Source organism: Pangasianodon hypophthalmus, chromosome 5 (genome assembly GCF_027358585.1).
Source record: "Pangasianodon hypophthalmus isolate fPanHyp1 chromosome 5, fPanHyp1.pri, whole genome shotgun sequence".
NCBI lineage: Eukaryota > Metazoa > Chordata > Actinopteri > Siluriformes > Pangasiidae > Pangasianodon > Pangasianodon hypophthalmus.
This window is the reverse complement of record NC_069714.1, coordinates 23,403,130-23,425,733: the sequence shown is the minus strand read 5'-3', so window position 1 is coordinate 23,425,733 and position 22,604 is coordinate 23,403,130. Positions and strand designations below refer to the sequence as shown.

Below are 22,604 nucleotides of genomic sequence, written 5' to 3'. Positions count from 1 at the left end.
ACGCAGCAGAGCGGTTCTGACGCTAATGCTAGCTACGGCGATACGTCAACGCGTCCGCCATTTTGGAAAAGGAAAGATTCAGTTGTGAGTGAATGCATGTCTAGGGAGACATTCAGGTCCACCTGATAAAAGTGACAGTAACTGGCATTATTTTATATCTGAGGTGATGGAAAATTTAAACGTATATTCACTATCAATATTGTACTTGAGGCAAATTCTCAGAAATACCAGCATTACAGTGTTATCAGATGTTTTGTGTTTTACTGCAGTTAACAGAATGGTACTCAAAGCTAATTTTTCTTGAGCTAACCTTAACTGTTTAAATAAAACCCTGATAAACAAATTCACAAATTAATCTACTTGATTGAACTAAATTAAACTTTACTAGAACATGACTCCTTGTTCTCTGCTTTTACAGTGTTAGTGTTTCTTACATCCAAATGCAACACAGTGTGCTGGGATTTATGCACAAAATCTTAGATTATGCTTTAAATTCAGTCCACTTGAATGCGTTCAACTGGGAATTTTTCTTCCTTCGAGATGTTGATGTCATTGATGTGTCTGGATTAACACAGGGAAGCGTCTAGCCAAAGTACTTATGGTAAAGATATACCATATGGCCAAACGTACGTGAACAAATGGCCATTACATGACAGATGACATGTGGGCCTTCCCCAGACTGTCTTTGTATGCCGTAGCATTACAGTTTCCCTTCACTGGAACTAAGATGAACAAACCTGTTTCAGCATGACAGTGTCCCTGTGCACAGAGAGGTCCATGAAGACATAGTTTGCCAAGGATGGAGTGAAGAACTCGAGTGTCCTGCACAGAACCCTGCCCATGCCCCTTTATGGCCCGTGTGGGATTTGTGTAGGTTTGCCCTGGACATGTAGTGCAAAAGCCATTACAATATTTTTATTGGTACAGAGAAAACATTTGGGATTCAACCTTTTCCTTGACAAAATAGGCTGTAATTGGATTTTATATATATATTCTGCTTTTATTATCTAATTTCCAAATAGGCCTTAATAATTGAAGGTATTTAAGGAGAATATGAATGTCTTGGCTTAAGAATGTAGCCGAAAGAGCAGAGACAAAGAGAAAAATAAGTCCACGAATGTTAAAGATCCATCAACTCACCTGAACCAGGTAATCAGGAGTGCATAAGAGAGCCTATTTCATATGGTTCGATATAAAATCAAGCAAAAGGAAAAGGGTAATAAAAATAAATGAATGAATGAACTCATAAATAAATAAATAGGTAGTGTTGCAGCAGGTAGCGTTGCTTCTTCACAGCTCCAGGGTTCCCAATTCTGAGCTCAGCTTACTGTCTGTCAGGAGTTTCACATGTTCTCCTCATGTCCGTGTGTGTTTCCTCTGGGTTTTCCAGTTTCCTCCCACCTCCCCAAAACACTGGAATCACATCCAGGGTGTATTCCTGCCTCATGCCCAGTGTTCCCAGGATAGGTTTCAGATTCAGCAACCTTGACCAGGATAAAGCAGTTATTGAAGATGAATGAATGAATGAATGAATGAACGAAAAAATGAAAATATTTGTGGTCTGAGTCACATCAAATTGTGTGGTAATTTGCATGATCCATAGTTTATTATTATTATTATTATTAGTAGTAGTAGTAGTAGTAGTAGTAGTAGTAGTAGTACTATGTAGTTGTCTAGTTGTATACTTCTATAAAGTTCTACTTAATTACAGGCTACGAATGTTGATGATGATGACGATGATGACGATTATTATTATATTATTATTATTATCATCATTATTATTATTATTATTATTATTATTATTATTATTATTATTATTATGTTGTTGTTTTTTCTTTTGTGTGTATATATATATATATATATATATATATATATATATATATATATATATATATATATATATTATATATATACAAATATATATAAATGTATACTTCTATAAAGTTCTACTTAATCACAGGCTACAGATAGCAAAGATCAGAGTCCTCGTGCCTGTTTTTTTTTTGTTTTTTTCCCCCATTTCCTGGCTGGCTCTCTCTTGCGTCACGGAGGTCGGTGTGACGTCGCTGCTCGGCTCGGGATCTGTCCCGGGAAGCCGTGGTGCTGAATCCGCAGCGACAGGCGAACAGGCTGCAACATCACAACCAGCCGCACTTTCCTTCCCTCCCGCACACTGAAGCCACCATCCGGTGATCCAGCCGAGCCTCTGGCGCTGTGTGTGCCTGGATTATTAAAGCCCTTGTGCTCGGGAGAAAGCCCCGCGGAGAGACGCACGGTTTGGAGAGGGGAAGAGGATGTGCGCGGATTGACTCGAGCTTCTGCTGCAAGTCTGCTTCTGCACAGTAACACCTGAAACAGCCTGTGAGCGCGTATTAACGCTGTGCACAGGATAAACCAGGCGTGTGGCGCGTTAGGAAAGAGAGATGCAGCAAAGAGCAAAGACTGCACACACAAGTGCTGGAAAAACTGGGCGCTTTTAGCTCTTCAGGACATGGAGCGCTTGAGATGCCAGGCTGCATGAAGTGACTGCTTGGATAGACATTTCCAGCCTGGAGATTGTTTTACGCAGCATGCCCACATCACACAATGCACACAAACATCACATTTATATGTATTTTTCTTAGAAGTGAGGGTGTCCTTTTCTAATTTTCATCATTTGTGCAAAGACAGGTGAGTCGGATTTCTTAATACTACACGGTTTCTGAATGAATATCTGATAAAGTGACAAGTCTCGCTTGGATTTAAGGGAAAAAAAGCAAGATTTCAGTTGTGATGATGAAGCCAAGTTAAAAAATAGGTCTGCTGGAAGAGGTTTTAGATAAAGACAGCACAAAGTTTAAGGGATTTAAGGACTATCAGGAGCTCTGTGGTTCGTTTTTGACTGAGAGCAGCGTTAAACTTTGCGTGTCTCCAGTTTGGCAGAGTGTCCAGCGTGACCAGGCTCGTCTCTTTTCTTCTCGCGGTGAAGGACGGATGCAGTGCGGCCGCGGCATGCTGAAGGGCCGCTGCTGCTGTGTGCTCTTCCGGGACCTGCAGGTGCTGCTGCTCAGGGACATGAGCGGACACCGAGACACCGAGGCTCCCGGCACTCAGAGCCGGTCCACAGAGGACTCAGTGCTGGACACGGCGGTGGCAGAGCTCTCCAAAGATAAACGGGATGAGCGCTTCTCATTTATCAGCTACGCCGAGGGCACTCCGGTGTGCAGGATCTGTTTCCAAGGGCCTGAGCAGGTACACTCTTAGAACATTCAGAACCACTGCTTCAGTTAAAGGTTCTATATAGAACCATACAGTCTCAGAGAAAAGGATACTAAACTGTGCCTTTCCTTTCCTCTACACTCAGATTTCATATATGTATGTGTATATGTATATGTATGTATATGTATGTATATATATACATATATATATATATATATATATATATATATATATATATATATATATATATATATATATATATATACACACACACACACACACACGCACACACACACACTTACACTTACCTTTGTATATATATATATATATATATGTATACATGAACATCTTTCATACCTTCATACCTTCAAAATGATTTAAGGTACCTAACTGGATCATAACTGCCTTTAAAGCTTTACACCAGATGCACCTTTCTGTAGGTCTTCTATAAAAGATGAGTAAAAGGTACATAAGGTGCTTGAGGGTACCACCACAACGACAAGGGATGGTACAGTTCAGCACTCTTTTTCCTAGAGTGTACAATAGAGTCATTACCTTTCAGATTTCAAGATTCCAAACAAAACCATTTTTGTAAGCTAAGAAATGTTATCTATCCAATGAACCCTTAAAGAACTCTTATTCTAAGGGTGTTCCTGCAATGTCAAGTTTCACGTGGGAAAAAAAAAATGAGCATCGTTTCCGTTTAATTAAATCCTCCAGATGCCTTATGGCTCACCATGTAGGGCAAGTGTTAAATCATTCATAGAGATAGATAGGTGCTTGTCTTAGAGCTCATGTACATGTACTTCCTGAAGAAAAGGTCCATGCTATAGAACCTTTTTAGGACATACTCTTAGATAAAGAGAGTACATTATAGGGTTTTCACATGGTTTTTACATTTCTAGCTTTCTAATGGGGGTTCTAGTATTGTTTCCAACCACACCTCTAAGGGTTCCACAGAGATTTTAGTAAAAAAAAAAAAAAAAAGGATCCTAAAGGCTGGATGTTTAAGGGATTTTATCTTCCTGAAGGTTTTGTAGAGTTCTACAAGGGTTCCCTCAGAGGGACAAACCAAAGAACCTTTTAGGAGAACTATTGAAGGTTCTGTGTAGAACTCTACAACATGTATCTCTGTCATATAAGGTTCCAACCCCATTAGTAAAAGGGCTCAATATAGCCTGGATATTTAAGGCTTCATAGCTTCCTAAAGGTTTTGGAACTATATCTGTTGTAGCATTCTACATACATACATATATATGTGTGTGTGTGTGTGTGTGTAAAACAGATATAACTGTTGTAGCATTGTGTGTTCCCCTAGAGAGCAAACCAAAGAACCCTATACAGGAACTATTGGTTCTATGTAAAACTGTAGAACATTGATTCCCTATCAGACATGGCTCCAACCCCTTTAGGAACAAGATTCCTAAAGGCTGGATATCTAAGTGTTCCAAAATTATTAGTTTAAAAAAAGGTTTTCTATGTAAGATTCTGTGTAGGACTGTAGATAAGATTAGATAAGGTCCCAACCCATTTAGGAAGCTAAGACCTTAATTAAAGGCTGGATATTTTAGGGTTCTTAGCTTCCTGAATGAGCTGGAACCTTATCTGATAAACATTATCTGGTAAAACCAGTTGTTGAGTTCTACATAGACCCTTCAACCCTTTAGGGTGTATAACACTAAAAAATGAAGTTTCCATTAGAAACTTTTGACTTTTGTATTAAAAATACAGCTCTTTTATAAAGCAACCATGCTTCAGGGACCTTTGCAATGAGGTTTACCCGATGAGACAACATAAAGAACCCCTTAAAAGACCTTCCAGGAATCTGGGTATAGAATGGCCATAAAAGCATTCCATAGAATCAAGAGTGTAAATTTCCATGTCGCCTGTGTAAGTGTTTAATTTGTCTGCTTATGCTCAAAGAAAATGACTTGATTACACCATAAAAAATTATGGTTTTTGGCACTGCGATGGTTCAACCTGTTATTGCAGTCAGTTCAAATCCCGAATTGGTAACATTCTGAATAAAATTGTTGAAACTCTGCAGCTCTTACACTGAGTTGCCAGTTTATTAGTTATTATATTGATACCCCTTTCAACTCGGTGTGTATTTGTGTATGTGTATACACTAATCTGCCAGACCTTCTTGAAGACACTCAGTGATCAGTATTTTTCCACCTGTATCTGTGAATTAGATGGCTTTAATAACGTGTTTCATTATGGTTGAGTCATATGTACAAATTTGGGCTGGTGCATTTACAGCACTGAATAAGTAAGCTTTGTGATGAGAAGGAAAGCTGCAGCTTTTGTGTCAGCTCTGTCATTTGATCCCAGGCTTCACATGTACAGAAAGAAAGGAACCTGATCCTATTCTGCAGGAATGGATACTTTACTCTGCTGATACACATGCTGCATGAGGTAGCAATTACATACAGTACCAAATAAAACGGATTCAACTTCTACAATATATTGTTTTTTGGTTTTTTTTTTTTGTTTTTTTTTAACATCAGAACATGGATTTTATATTCAAATTCTCCACAGATGATTCATGCACAGCGCTATGAATGAAAGAGAAGTGTGGAAGGACAATATCCTACATCCTACAAACCAATCATTTTCTTCTGTCTCCTCCAATTATGATATAGCAACCTGAAGCACCTGGGTTGTGTTATTCTGGAGGCTCACCAAATTCGCTGTTGGAGTACTAAATACAAATGGGAGCTGTCTACTGCACATAACACAACCCATAGATATTAGGACTCCCTACAAAATATAATCAATCACACTGCTGTTCTCGTTATAGAAGAATAAAAAAAACAGCATGGTAATTGTGCTATTGTTGCTGCTGGAACAGAGAAATAGAGCAGAGCAGAGTCTGTTTGGGGATAATAAATTGACAGAGAGAAAGCTCAGATGAAGGGTATTTCTAGGGAAACGCTTGTATAATGAATGTCATCCTTGGACTGGGATCCAACGTAACATATCCCATGTTTTCGTCAGCAGAGATGTTAACAAGAATATTAGGTATCAACTTGCCTGCTATATTTTCTATTAAGTTTACTTGGTTCTGTTTCCCAAAATGTAAAAAAAAAACTCTCAGTGTAATTTAAACCCCCAGATAGTTACTAATGATCAGTGAATGAATGCTGTAAATGCATCGTTTAAACATGGTCTTTCTTTGTCCCGTGAGCTTCATATCTGCGTATGTGACTGCTTGGTTGCACCCACATGAAAATAAAGACCTCCTACTTGTGGAGCTTGTTTGCTGCGTTTTGCTGCGCTGGATCAGTCCTAATGTACTTCTGAACCTTTGCGGCATTCTAAAAAAAAAAAAAAACGAATAGTGCACCCTCCTATTGTATCATAGAACAAATCACTTGCTCATTCTAAAGAAGGTATTCGTATTCAGTTACATTCCTAAACACTGAATCACCAGTTTATTACACAAATGAAATAATACATAAACTGGCTGCTGAGTGTATTATGTCAGTCATATTACCTATGACATGATACACAGTCTTCCCTGCTTTTTGTCTTCCAGGTCCCATTTTTCAATTTCAACTCAGCTTATTTAATATCCGTTTATAGTAGCTTCTTTAACATATTATGCCCACATGAACCTATGCGCAGATCAAACATGAACCATAACATAATATTAATTAACATCTCGTCATTAAGTCATCTGTGTGTGCATGCAAGTATGAGTGTGGACTTAGGTACTATATATCTAAACAGCTCTTTCTTTATATCATTTATATCTTTACCTTAATTATTTTATTTGTATAATTATCTATAAGCAGTATAAGTATAATTCTGCAATTCTTGGCAAAAAAATTTCCAAGACAGCACAAATTTAATTGCATTCAAGTCAGTTTTATTTGTACAGTGCTTTTAACAATAGACATTGTACCAGAATGTGACAATAGACATCGATTTAAATATTCACTGATATATTTTCACTGAATACAAGCATAATGTTAAAGAAATCGCTCTGCATAATATAAATCGTAAGAATGTCAGTATCAATTGCAGGTCAGAAACAGAATAATAATAGTGTTCAGTGTTCATGAGTGTGTGTGACCTGTCCTGCGGTCATGACAGTACATTCAATAAGCAAACAGCAGCATGTCTACACTCCAGCGCTCATAATAACACGAGTCTGCATTCCACTCCGCTGCTACATTAAATTCCCCGTACAGTGCCCTCTGCCCTCTCAACAAATCAGTGATGGAAAAATTGATTTCACTACAGCTCAGGGCTCTTCTCATGTGGGCCTTTGGCTGCTGAGCACATTTCTGAGCTATTATGTGCCAAAGGTCTCCCTTTGCTGATATATATTTCTTTTGTCATTGGTGACACATATAATTCGTAGCTTCTCTTTGCAGTGGCACAAACAAGAGTGACACTAACACAGCCATGACTTCTACACTGTATCATAATTACATGACTATTGATTTTTCTAGTAGTGTGTGACTCTTGGCTTGCTGGTTATAACACATTTCGACCCATTTGTGGAAATGTTTAAGCACCAGAGAACATGACACTGACATGACTTCTACACAGTACCATCATATTATGAGTATTGATTTCTTTATTTTGTGACTCTTGGCACACAAGTTAAACATGTTTCTAAAACTCTTTGAAATGTCAGGACTCCTACTGTATGTGTAAGGAATAAAGCACAATGGCGCATGCTGTTATAGGAAAATATTCTGCTACAGGGTGGTGTGATGCAGAGCAACACAAAGCAGAATTGCTGTTATCTCCCTGAAGTTGATTATTTTCCAATAACAGCACATCCCAAAATGTTTTATTCCTCTTTTACTACAACAGTTTATACCAAAGGTTACATTTTTTTTTATTTATTAATGAATAAGATGTCCTACATAGCTACATTTAACATTGTAGAACAATACAAGTTAGCTCCTGTTACCACTTATGTTATAGCAGCTATAAACAGTTGTTCTGTCACTAGCCTCCTTTTCTCTTGCAAATTGCAAATTTTTCTCTTGCCTCAAAAATGTAGTATGTCATGTTACCCAGAAACCATAAAACATAAACTTCTCTGTTATAATTTGTTAAGTTTAGATTATGTGGGGCGGCCATCATACCAGTCCCTGTGAATGAGCTGTTACTATAGAAATAGTAATGTGATTGAACAAGTGCTCTGATATAAACCTGTGATTTGAATTATAGCTGGCTCCAGCTGTCAGATCTGCTCTAACAGAAAATTAATCAACACCTGACAAATCAAATTTGAGAATTCGACAGTGCTGCAGAAAAAAAGGATATACAGCAGACTGTTCTAATTTTATGTGAGATTTTCATGATTAATAGCTGTGGCAAGTTAACATGTACGGTTCAGAGCTAGCAATCAGAAGTAAGTTCAAATCCTATAACTGCCAGAAAGCCACATCTGAACCACTGAGCAAGTCACATTGGATAGAAGCATCTGCCAAATGAGTAAATGTAAAAAAAAAAAAAAAAAAAAAAAATGGAATTTCTTTAGTCTGGACCATCATATTGTCATATCATGCTGTTCTCTATGATATGTACAAGCTAATGCAAAATACCAATTATAATTAAATAAGCCCAAAATAAATCCAAATACATACCGGTCTACTTTCTCTTTGGGAGTATATGACTATGCATGTGGCTGATATTTTTTTTAGCATCTATTTTACCGAGTTGGTCATTTGTTCTCATGTCTTCATCTGCATTTAGATAGCTACAAAAGCGTACACCGTTCAGCCATAACATTAAAACCACCTGCCTAATATTGTGTAGGTCCCCCTTGTGCCATCAAAGCAGCTCTGACCCATCAAGGCATGGACTCCACAAGACCTCTGAAGGCATGCTGTGGTATCTGGCACCAAGATATTAGCAGCAGATCCTTTAAGTCCTGTAAGTTGTGAGGTGGGGCACATCCCACATATGCTCAATTGGATTGAATTCTGGGGAATTTGGAGGCCAAGTCATCACCTTGAACTCTTTGTCATGTTCCTCAAACCATTCCTGAATATTTTTGCAGTGTGGCAGGGTGCATTATCCTGCTGAAAGAGCGACGCATATAGACCTGCTGTTTTGGAGATGCACTGACCCAGTCGTCTAGCCATCACAATTTGGCCCTTGTCAAAGTTGCTCAGATCCTTACGCTTGCCCATTTTTCCTGCTTCCAACACATCGACTTCAAGAACTGACCATTTACTTGCTGCCTAATATATCAGGTGGTACTGTAATGAGATAATCAATGTTATTCTCTTCACCAGTCAGTGGTTTTAATGATATGGCTGACTGGTGTATATTTTGGGGCTTGTACCTAATGCCCACAAGCCTCCCAAAATTCATATAACGACGGCTTTTAACTAAGCCAGATTCACAATGAATAGAGTCAGACAGAGTCAGTTATTTCCATGAATTTTAATCTATAATTGGGAGTCCACCTTGCAAAGTAAAGGAATATTTATTTGTGATAATTCATCATTTATTAAGCTGCGCCACTGTCTTTATAAAGAGATTTTTCTTCACCTGAGATTCTTGAAATATCACAGCCACGTCAGGTCACTGAAATGCCTCTTTGCAGCTTTGCACTGAAAGTGCACTTACTTGCAGTAGGGCATTAACTAACTTGTCATATTCATGGTGAAAGAGAGATTGTGTGGATGTGGAGCAGTTTTTTAGTGTTGCTGTGAGAATGAGATGGCTGCTGCTCACCCTCTGCCCCAATGCCGGTGGATGGAGGTGGATTAGTTTGGGTGTCTGGCTGGGCTCCCTCTTTCCTCCTGTGCTTCCTTACTCCCATTGGTCAGTTCAGCTCTCCTCACATCCTCCTGCCATCGTTCTCCCACCGCGTCCATCTGCACACGGGCCTGTTCCTGTACTCATGTTCGCTCTCTGTTTCCTTCTACCACTGCAAATCAGGTGTCACCTCTTTATCTAATACTCGGGTTTAGTTTGAGAATAAAACTAATGTTGGAATGTGCAGATTAAAGCCGCACAGATTGTGACCCAGGGGGCCAAAGATTAAATATGGGATCCTTAATTGGGACAGATATATCTTTATTTCCATAATTGCTCACATTACACCCTTATTAATTAGATCATATTTTCTGTTTTTGGAAAGTTTGGGTAAACACTGTATTTTCAATCCAATTAATTTTTTTATATAGTGCTTTTAACAATAGCCATTGTCACAAAGCAGCTTTCCAGAAATCCAGATTTCTATTTAGATCCTTAATGAGCAAGCCAGAGGTGACAGTGGTGAGGAAAAAGTCTCTGAGACGACATGAGGAAGAAACCTTGCGAGGAACCAGACTGAAAAGGGAACTCATCCTCTTCTGGGTGACACACGGATAGTGGGTTTATGAGTCATTACTCTTCTACAGTTATATGCTATATTGCCAAACTGTACTGTGTGTTGAAAGGATGTTCAGTGTGAGCATCAGGATGTTTCTGATTACAGCAGCAGTTCTTAGGTACAGTACAGGTCTACAGTATCCAAGTGAGATTATCTTCTGAAGAACAGGCAAGTCTTGAGTAAAAACTGTTTCTGGGAAGTGAAAATCTTTAGGAAATCCATGTGGGACCATCCAAAGGAGCAGAGCGTTAGTCACAAGTGCTGAAAACTCCAAGCAGAAGTAGAGCATCAGGGTGGGTCATGCAGGTTCAGAGTGAAAAGAGAATCAGGATCAGGCACTGGAGTATACGAGAAACCACACTGCAGCTTGCTTTATTGATATACAAACTTAACTTTTGTTTCATTATACTTTTCACTCACCCTTGCAAATTTGGAACAATTCACAATTCAAGTTAATATATATGAAAAGTCGCAAAGGTTAAGTTTAAGGTTACGGCTAGGTTAATTCATTCATATGAGATTGAAGGAAATGCACAATGCCGTTTGATTTGCACCATTTTTTACGAGGTCAGGTATGACCAGAATTTCTTATGAGCAGAACATGATGCTGTGCTATCATGGTGCTCAGAGATAACTGCGAGCACTCTGGGGTGTTAAAACGACCAAACATCACTACGCTCCATTTCTAAGTTTATGGACTGCAGAATCTTTTCAGTAAGTAGTAAGTGCCACCAAAGCCTCTGTAATCCTATTTTACCTACAAAGCTACACACATCTTAATGAGCATAGCCCTAATTCCTTTCTGTTGTATAGTGGTCCCAGGGTGCCAATAACCAATGTACGAGTTACGGTGATTACTGGTTTGGGTTTAAAGATACCGTTTGTTGTTGTGCTTCACAGGATCACATCCATCAGGTTGTTGGTAGGAAGTGGGACTGTTCATTTTGTGCATATCTCTCTGAGAGCATAGGGAAAGCACACTGTGTTTTTGAGTGTTCATGTTGCTCTGTGGGAAGGTGGAGCGTTTGCGCTGAGATGACCACTCCGACTGTGCAGCACCTGTTCCTAAGTCTGGTCTCTACTCAGAGCTCTTGGCCAGAACAGCCTGGAGATTTCAGCCTGAGACTTATTTCTATAGCAGAGTCATTTACAAATTTACAAACGACAGATTTTCTCCATATGCTTCCTCAAATAATAAAAATATTTGATTTTTTTTTATATTAAATTATTATTATTTTTTTTTTACTGAGCATTGTTTTCAGGTTCAATCCTGATCTTAAATGTTGGATTAGTATCTGACTGGATACGACATGCTTTCTGATCTGATTTAGATTTACTTATTTGGCAGATTCTTTCATCCAAATGAACCACATATGAATATGTGTGTCACTTTACACATGTGACTGACAACATAGCTCATGCACGAACAAAATTATCTTAATGCATGTTGCCAGCATCCCTGTGGCTTTTGCTTTCTGCAACAGAAGCTTGTAGAGAGTCAGCTTCTTCATTGTGAAGATGTTTCTCTGAGCTTTGACATAAGTATTGTATTGAAAATTTAAAAATTGCAACAGGACGTTCCTAGTTTCAATACAACAAGGCCTTACTGATTTTTGGTAAGGTTTAAAAATTAAAAACCTCTACAATAAAAGAAGAAATGTAGTTACCTTTGTAATTCACTTGGCATGAATTATTAAAGCATGAAAAAAGAAAATCTAAATGTCACTCAACTCGCTGCTTTTCTAAAAACCAGCAACCACGTTCTCACTTTACTGCCAATGTTTTCATTGCTACGTTATATATTTGGAAAGCAATGCTTAGTGTGCATCACAAGTGATTCATTAATTCACTGTCCTCGTTGGTGTTCAGCATTGCAGAGCACAACTTGTATGTGTGTGTCCAATTCAACCATTTCCAGTGTCTGCAAGCCTATAATCAATAATTTAAATCATGGCTATTAAACAGAGCAGACAGAAATCCAATTGGTGTAAATGTGTAAATCTCACAACTCTTGGCTTTCTTCCCAGATCACTTCTTATCTGCCAGTGTTCCTCAGGTATAAGGTTATGAATGCCAACAAGACGAATGCATTAGTGGCATATTACATGATTTAAATGGGTGTAGTGAAGAAAACACTCACAAAGCCGTGGGAATATGAAAACGCATTTTAAACAAAAATACTTTCCTAACAAAATTATTGTAGTGGGAGGAAAGTAATTTAGCTGGGACATTATTCATTGCTCATTATGCAGATTGTGATCATTTGCAGAGACACTGTATTGATTTTAATGGAAGACAGTGATTTGTCTCTCAGGAATTTTGTAGGAAAATCCATAAAATATGTGCAGTCATTCTGGTGGGAGGAAGAGAGTGGGCTAAAGGACTAGCTGGTTTTTACAGACCAGGCAGGAACTTTAGGGGAGAGAACTATTTGTACCTTCCACCAGTTTCAACTGTATAATGGGGACAGATTACATTTAATTTACCACTGAACTGAGTTGAATCATAAAAAACTGAATAATCTCTCCATACAGCGGCATGACATTATAATACATAACATAATGTATACCATGTATTAAAAAAATGTTTATTTTTGTTGACTTTAGATGTTAACCCCTTAAACTCCCAAATTATTATTTATATTGAAGCATATTATTTTTAACTACAGTGAAACTAATACTGGATTGAGGTAGAGAAATCATTAAAACATTAGCTAACTTACTGGGCAAGTAAAAGCTCCAATCTGTTGCCAAGTCCCATCTTTGGTTGCCGGGAAACCTGCCTAGGCTAAAAAGTGGTGGTTAACATATCACAGCATACCACTGTGGCAGATAACACAGCTTTCAAATGCTTTTTGTAGCCAGCTAGGAATTTTCAACCACTACTCCTTGCAGAACGCATCTAGCTCTGAGATATTCTTGGTCCATCTTGCATGCACAGCATGTTTAACATCTACACACAGATTTTCAATGATGTTCAAAGTTAGGGGACTGTGAGGGCAATTCCAAAAGCTTCAGCTTGCATTTCTTGAAGTAGTTCATGGTGGATTTTGAGGTATGTGATTTTTGTATAATTGTCTTATTGTAAAGCCAGCTTCTTTTCAACTTCAGTTTCTTAACTAAATTGATTTATTGTCACATTTATTTCAAGGATTTGCTGATATTTACTGGGATTAATTCTTCCATCTATATGTGCAATGTTTCCTGTGCCACTGGCTGCCACACAACCTCAAAGCATAATAGATCCACCCCATGTTTAATAGGTGGCAAGATGGTCTTCTCATCAAATGTTACTCCTTTCTTTCTCCAAACATACCTTTTGTAATTGTGGCCAACAAGTTCCATTTTTATTATGCCAGTTCGGTGCACTTGTTTCCAAAATGTCTCTGGCTTATCTAGTTGTTTTGCATACTTCAGATGTTGAATTTTGTGTTGCACGTAAGGGTTCCTTCTGATGACTCTTCCATGCAGACCATTTTTGTGCAAGCAATGCTGCATACCAGAACAGTGCACTACCAACTCCTGTGTCAGCTAAACCTTCCTGCAGGTCCTTGCTGTCATATGTAGGTTTTTCTTTGCCTTTCTGGCCAGCATAATGACATTCTATCTGAGAGTTTTCTTGGTCAACCAGATCTTGCCTTGCTTTCCACAGTTCTCCATTTCTTAATGAAATTTTGGACAGTGGAAATTGTGAGCTGGAAGCATACTGATATCTTTTTACAGACTTCTTAATAGTCAGAGAATGTATTATGCTCTGGTGACAATTCCTAATGGCAATTCTTGACCTGAGTAGAGTCCTAAAGACTCAATTAAGGCTTAACAAGTAAATTAAATTCTGAGACCTTACAGCTGGAAGGATGTCCAAACTTCAAAACATGCCATAATTACTATTTAATTTTTTTTTCTCTTTTTTTAAGTTCATCAAATATAAAGTAACTGGACATTAACATTTGCACAAAATTATATTTTTAAAAGTAGTTGCTGTGAGGTTGAGGTCACTTCAAAAATCAACAAAATATGGCTGTGGCATCATTGAGATTCAGACTCGTGCTCTTCAGACACTGTCAGGCTCATTAAATTTAAATGTACATGAAACTTTTATTTTGCGAAAGTCAATAAATAGTCATTTTTTTTTCTTTTTTTGGTTGTTCATCCTACTTGTCCACTGGGAAACTACAATTAAAAAAAACATGGCCTGGCCATGACATCTGCTTGTTCCCGGCTACTTATGTGTACCTCCTCTCCTGAATAAGTGGATCTGACTGGTCTTAGGAGTCTAGGAAGTTAAGAATGAAATGGCTGATCCCTGGTCACTTGCTCTATACATCCAGGTAACTGTACCTTTGTGTGTGTGTGTCAGGGGGAGTTGCTGAGTCCATGTCGCTGTAGCGGTTCTGTCCGCAGCACTCACCAGCCCTGTCTAATTAAGTGGATCAGTGAGAGAGGCTCCTGGACATGTGAGCTTTGCTACTATAAGTACCAGGTCATCGCCATAAGCACAAAGAATCCTTTACAGGTAAGTTTCCACTCTCACACACTCTCTCAGCCTTTGCGCATTTGTTCAAAAACTCAAATTTGCCAACATATCCTAAATCTAAATCTGCGTCAGCCTTCACAGAAATAGAATCTGAGCAAAAGGATTACACAGTCAACAGCATCTTTCAATTTTTAGAGGCTGTTTTCCTGGAGACAGTTTAAACCTATCCTCGAACCTCTCTCGATTAATGATGATGCTCCACTGGAAAGTTATGACAATTTTTTTTCTTTACAAAGTAAGAAAAATGTCACTATGTAACCATTTTCCTTCTCCTTCACTTCTTGAAGTGGCAGGCCATCTCGCTGACAGTAATAGAGAAGGTTCAGATTGCAGCAGCCATCTTGGGCTCGCTGTTTCTAATAGCCAGTATATCATGGCTGGTGTGGTCATCGCTCAGTCCTTCAGCCAAGTGGCAGCGCCAGGACCTGCTCTTTCAGATCTGCTATGGCATGTACGGCTTCATGGATGTGGTGTGTATCGGTGAGTATGAGGCCCATCTCTCCCTGTATTGTAGGCATATCACTTCCCCTCAAGTTCCTATCAAGTCCAACAGTGGAGAGTGCAATAAGACATGGTATGGTTACAAATCAGAACTATCAGTACCCTGGTTGAGTACCTGTGCCTGTTTCCTATCATATAAGTTCTCTGGAGCTTGTGGGGTGGTGACATAATTTCCTATTTACGGCTAGTGTTAACATTCAACACTAACAGCAGTAACAACAATGGAGGAGTTTCATTCTCGGCGTTTCGTTTTATGTGACAGAACTTTCCAGATTTTACATTATACTTAATGGGAATGTTATCAGATTTCTGGAGATCGTTGTCCCAAGCTGTCTGGTAGAAAACAAATTCCGGTACAAAAAACACAATTCTATATACTAAGTAATGTCAAAATATTAACAACACATTTGGTGCAGTACTCATCGAACATAATGAACATAATGAACATAATGAACTTGTACTAGAACTTGTTTGGTTCGAAGGATGTTACTATTTCTAGCTCCACCCACACCTCCCTGTTCAGTACTCTTGATACCTTGGCAAGAAGGGTAAGCAAATTCAACATGGGTATTTGGTTATGTTATGGAAAAATTAACAAAATCTGAAATCACATTCTTTATCATACTGTGACACACTCTTTGGTGGAAATGTGCTATTAGTCCTCTCAGTCAAAATGAAGTCCTTATGGGTCCTTGGAAACTGTGGAAGGGCATCACTGTGTAGTTTGAGTAATTTAATTGAATGAAATGTACCCTATTTATTCATGTTATGTTGGATAATAAGCTCATTAGACAAAAATTGTCTACCAACAGCAGTGCCTTATTGTATAGTGTCATAGGTTATGCACCAGGGTAAATTTAACTTTGTGTAAAACCAGATGGTCGGATGTTGGCCAGGCACTCAGGCTGCCTTTTGAGCTTAATGTCCAAGCAGAATACAACACTGACACTCCCACTTTCCAGGATGAAGGGTGTAGGGTGCACAGACCTGAATCTCTGTGTGACTTGTTTGACAAGCATGATGGAACTGGGACACTTCAAAATAAAAAATTGTGGGATAATTTGGAACAGCAGGTGAAACATCCCAAACCCTAGCTGAATTGCAACCAGTCAGCGGAATAGCAGGCTAAAATTGACAGGATCTCAAGACATTCTCTCCATCCTTACCTGACAGGATTGGTGCTGTTATTAAGGTGAAGGAAGGTGTAACCAAGTATTAGGAAAGAAATTACCTGTGACCATTTTTTTTTTATCTGGAAAAGCTCCAAATCCAAGTAAAAGTCTGAGGCTCATACTTCATGTCAAGTTCAAGTAATAGATAAGCAATTTATGAAAAATGTCCAAGGCTCAAGTACTACATCTCTAGTTTCTTCTGTGCAGAAAGAGTGTGTGTAAAGAGACAACATGAGAGGACGTGTGTGTGTGTGTGTGTGTGTGTGTATGTGTGTGTCAACAGAGACAGAGATAGATTATGTGTGAGGGACCTTGGGTCAAAGAGTAAAATTGAATTTCAGCAAAGAGGACATTAGGAAGAAATTGGGGTTAGAGGTAGGGTGATACCACCAGCAGAGCCCAATCCTGAGTCACTGTAGGGATGTGAAAATAGTGAAACAAGTGGCTCTGATTCCTCTGTCATATTTTTAACACAGAGCTATTGAATTAATCACCGAATTAATGTCTTGTTCCCAGCTAGAGTTATGTAAAGACAGTAAGTGTTAATGAACATGGGGGAAAAAATGACTAAATGAGGTTGAGGTTGAAGTTCAGCTGTATTCAGCTGTGCGTAAGCAAAGAGATCTTTAGTCTAGTCATGCTAGTGTGACAGAGAAAGAGAGAAAGCGAGAGAGAGAGAGAGAGAGAGAGAGAGATGTTTTCCAGTTGCCACGGCACTGAGATTAATTTAAAGACATCTAAATTCAGAGAGAGAGAGAGAGATTACTACTCCTTAATGCAACCTGGCTTCTCTTGAATCTATAAAACGTTAATTACAAATTAACCAATTCAATTATAATTAAAAAAAAAATAAAAGGTATCAATGACAAAGACAGCATTGAAACCTAATTGATATAACATCTGCATCATCACCGAATAGACTCACTCCAATGATTCTGAACCAGTGGCGTAAATTAGAAATGAGCTCTGAGAGTCTCCAGGCTCTTGATATATTCGACTCAAGCCAAACACCAATTTCATAGAATACTAAATACGCATAAACACACACACACACACACACACACACACACACACACACTTGCACAAATAGATAGGAGGTGGGGATTCTTGCTATCTCCAAATACAAACACAAATAGAGAGAAAGAGAGATATTTATTTAGTCAAGCAAACCAGAAAGAAAGAATGAGATGATATTGAGAAGGACTGGGGATGAGGATTGAGAATGAGAGAGCACATAGGAAGAGGAGTGTCGAACTATCAGCAGTGATATGCCTGACTGTGGACGATCATTAATGTTACTCTGCTGGGATGAACGTGGCAGCCTGCAGGCACTCTGTTAAAAAAGGGCAAGCCAGCTCAGAGGAAAATGGCCACTCAGAGAGTGTATTCAGTGAAGGAACTGGAAATAATCTTCACTGCTATTTCCTATCCAATGAAGACAGAACCATCGTTTGAAGAACAAGCTTGTCGTTTTCTGGCAATGTGGTATAAGGGTCTTTTCACTGGATAAATTTCCACTTACATCTTGTTAAACTGCAGTCTGGATCAGGGAGTAGGCTGTTTTAGTGTATTATCTCTTGGGTAAAGAGGGTAACTGCTTGCTAGAGGAATTTAATGCATAAAGGCATAAAGGTCAATGAATCTGGACCTTTTAAGCTAAAAATTTCTTCATTATAAGGACCAATTTCAAAAAATAAGATGATGGTGTTAATATCGCTGACTGAAATAGCTGCATATTATCATATTACACCATTGATCATAGCCATATCTGTTAACCATTTTGTTTCAGTATGATGAGGTTACAAAACACATAGTGTATCATGTCACTTTACTTTGTGGTTTATGACACATTCGGAAAAAAAAAAAATAAAAAATAGTGCTAAAGCATACAGAGGCTCAAACACTTACTGATATTCACATTGTATTCAGCACTTTTTTCTTATTTTCCTTTTTCAAATGGTTTTATATACTCCATCAAGTAGAAGAAAATGAGTGAGTGGTGGCAGAGCCTCTTTCACTTTTACAGATTTTTTTTTGTGAGAATGACTTTAATGTTTAGTGCCTGTATTTTATGGCTCAAAATGCTTCAGAAAGTCTGCCTAAAAACACTTCTTTGTCAATCACTTTTTCTACAGCTCTTTTAAGTGGATTTTCCCTTTTTTTGTAACCACAGTTTGGCTTGAGTCATATGGTATTTCCTGAATATACTTTAGTCAAATGCTTAAAATGAGCTAAATTATCTGCCGGTAGAACAAGACTGTTTCAAGCTTGAAATTAGCTTAAAAAAAAAAAGTCTAGAAATAGGCTTAATAATGTTCTATTTGATTTGGAAATACTAGATAAATTTAACAAGATATTTAAGATGTAAGTTGCTAAGATGTAATTTTCGCAGTGTGACAGCAGGGGACAAAGGAGTGCCTCCCCATCAGAACAATGTGCAATTTTAACCTTAAAGCCAGTGTACAAAATAATATGCTTTTTATAATGGTTTCTTAGGAACACTGCTTTTAGGAAATTCACCTCTGAGTATCAAAGTATGTTTGAGATCATAAACATCAGCTCTCAGCCAGCTGAATGGTTCCTAGAAACAACCCAAATGTTTCTGCTTAATGGAGAACAGCAGGAGATCGAGCACTCTAGCTCAGGGAACGTGTCTGCACTGTATCATGTTTCTGCTCTAATATATCTGATTCAACTCCCAGCCTTGAATATTAGCTGATAAAGTGAATTGTATTAGAGATGAACTATGGGTCCTGTTTCATCCATCATTATGGTTAAAGGGTTTAGGGTTAGGGCGTTTTCACACTGAAGTTTTTTTTTTTTTTTTTTTTTTTTTTTTAAATCTGAGCCTGTTGAGAAAGCTGTTTTATAATATAGGTACAGACCAGAAGATCTCTGGATAATTTACTTCTCGGTATATGGAGCAACAACAGCATTTAAATGCAGGAGACTACAACTCATTGGAAAAATGACACAGCAAGAATATGTGAAATTCTGCTCACATAGTATCCCAAACTGTGAAGGGGCGTACTGTAGAAGACATATAACATTGATCAGGCTTTGGTTTGGAGTGAATATGATATTCTGAAAACAATCCTGCAATGATGACTCACATAGGGGCTGAAATGAATGATTAGTTTGATAACTGATTAATCTGATTTTTTTTTTCCTGATTCCCAATCGATTACTTACATTATATTAAAAATGTATTACTAAATACTTATTTATAAAATATTGATTACTTTAAGAACTCTTAACTAGGGCTAATTAAATAACAGATCGGAAACTGCAAAACAATATTACTGACATTAATCATTTTGTGGCATGAGGATATTATGTCGATCCCTTTTTTTTTTTTTTTTAAATCAGATAAGCAAACTAATGTAATGTAAACTGTTTTTGCATCGACATATATTTCAGTGTGACCAATGGAACAATGGTCTTAATTACTGGGAGAGAGTCTTCATTTCAAAAGCTGATTTGTTCAATTCTGACCAGTAAAATTGAAAATAAAAGCCATTATCCACTGACTGTCTCTTTACCTCAAACTCTCAGATACTAAATTAATTTTGGTGAGAGTTCGACATGTGAAATCAACTGCAAAGCTTTGGGGTTGTCTCCTAGATTTCAATACCTGGAATCAGGGAATCAGCATTTTGGGATTGACTCCCAGCTACCTTGGACTTGATGACTTGACACACACAATGTATATTAAAATGATATTGCATTCTTGTATTAAGAAAATTGATTCCGTTAGCTTATAATTACGAGTTGTTAAAAGCTATTTTTGTTATTGAATTTTATCAATTTTTTAAGTTGTTGTAGCCCTGGACTTAAGTATTCTGGACAAGTTTTAAAAACCCCTTTGAGTTAGGGTAAGGTTATGGGCTTGAGTGTTTAATTAATATGTAATCAGTAAGTTATCCAATATATTTGTGAAACTTGACATAACCCTTATTTTTTGGCTAAAACCTGACAAGGTTGCCTCAACCTTCATTTTGCAGGCTACACCATTGTAGAAGAATTTAAAGTAACCCAAAATGATGAAATAATAACATCACAGCTCTGTTTTCTGTGCTCTCAGCTCTTATTGTCCATGAAGGCCCTTCCGTCTTCCGCATATTCAATCGCTGGCAGGCGGTAAACCAGAAGTGGAAAGTTCTGAACTATGATAAAAAGAGGGATAGCGAGGAGCTAAAGGCCAGCGAAGGCGAGTGGACTCTCTCTCTGCTCCACCAGCAGGAGCAGGCGGAAGCCGCTATATCACCGTCAACCTCCTCTTTAATGGCTGCTGCGACAGCTCCTGATACGCCAAACACCACAGCAGCTGGTGTCACTACAGAGGACTCTACACACACCCACAGTAATGACACTACAGGGACTGACCATCACTGTCCTTATAGCTTTTTTCATCTCCTCAGTCACCTTAGGCCACATGAGCTACGCAACCAGTCAGGAAACACCAGCAACACCAGCAGCCATCAGCCCAGAGAACTGGTCATGAGAGTAACCACTGTGTAAGCAAAATGACATGAACTGCCTTATCAATGTGGACTTGGAATGTCAAAAAGCACAAAGGGTGAACGTTTTAATGGTCTTGTTTGAATGGAAGAAAAGCACAATTTCTGTTTGGCGCGCAGGATGAAATCTGGATTGTGTATAACAATTGGTAACTATAATGACACAATTTGCTGCAGTATTGCAGATAGAAGAAAAAAAAGAATTTATCTGTACCTTTATAATACAGCTATGTCTCTCAGTCAACATGTCACACATTTACCTTCATGTTTAATTCATTTAACTGTAAATGTGACCGCATCCGTCCACCCACACTGTCTCAGTCAGAAAGTCCAGGCAGGGAAGCAGCTAATGAAACGCTGACACAGCAGGTCTCATGTCTCTTCTGTCAACATTCTGTATTAAACAACTGTACAGTCTGAACGTTTACAGTCAGAAATGGTTTATCTCACAGGTGAACTGTTCTCAAGTGTTTTTCCGAAGTCACTGTAAAACTGAAATTTCAAAATAACCGAAGAGATAGGACTCTTACAATAACTGTGCGTTTTTTTCCCTGAGGAAGGCATTACTTTCTCAATCATATGGGATGCCATGAAGTGCTTATGTCAGATGTTTCCTATTTCCACATGGTGTTTCGAGATTACTTTTGCCTTGTTGCCATTTCAGTACTGAAAAGGAAATAAACTTTAAATATGCCATTGTGAACATGAACATTCATTTTAATATGGTTTACCATTTATAATGGTAAACACAAAATGGGATAAAATCACTGTTGGGTTCTTTCAGGCATTTCAGAGCAGGTGTGTTGGAGATGAATGAACAGGAAGTGCTTTAAGAGGCCGGTATCTGCTGATTTTCAGTGGCCACCATCTGCAACCCCTGAATAATTCAGTCTGTGAAGTGCTGATATCAATGGACTTGAGGTACAATAACAGCTTCCTTGGGAAAGCCGGGTGCTGAGAGTTCACAGTGAATTAATTTGCCCCATTTCTCTTTGCACTTTTATTGATGTCAGCGTCTTTTTGCCGCAGCACTCTTGGAAATGAGTCAAAGTACGAGGAAAGCCTGTTTGAGAAGTGAAGCAAAGGTTCGTGTCTTTTTTTTTCATGAGGAGGAGAAGATATCAGACATTTTGGCACACGCTTTGCACCTAAGTCTTGTGCTGTTTTTAGTGCATGATTTTTTTTTGGAAGGAAGAAGTATGTTAGAGCATTTATTTTGTTGCTTAAGGTTTAATGGTTCCCATAACTGCTTGTGGCAAACCTGGTGTAGCTGTCAAAATAATGAACAGAACTGTACATTTCTGTTTGCAGTCCCATTTT

The 22,604-nt window shown here is 38.3% G+C and overlaps 1 protein-coding gene across 2 annotated transcripts; it reads left to right on the top strand.

Moving 5' to 3' along the window:
• The first annotated feature begins 2,081 nt into the window (after positions 1-2,081).
• On the top strand, positions 2,082-21,987 carry marchf4b (membrane associated ring-CH-type finger 4b). Of its 2 annotated transcripts, XM_026912642.3 has the most exons (5): positions 2,082-2,670; positions 2,915-3,231; positions 14,915-15,070; positions 15,379-15,571; positions 20,849-21,987. In XM_026912642.3, exons 2-5 carry the CDS (start codon positions 2,974-2,976, stop codon positions 21,283-21,285), a joined length of 1,044 nt encoding a protein of 347 aa, XP_026768443.1. In that variant the 5' UTR covers positions 2,082-2,670; positions 2,915-2,973; the 3' UTR covers positions 21,286-21,987. The 2 variants fall into 2 exon arrangements, with proteins under 2 accessions (XP_026768443.1, XP_026768442.1); XM_026912641.3 differs by having other exon boundaries at positions 2,082-3,231.
• The last annotated feature ends 617 nt before the right edge of the window (positions 21,988-22,604 follow it).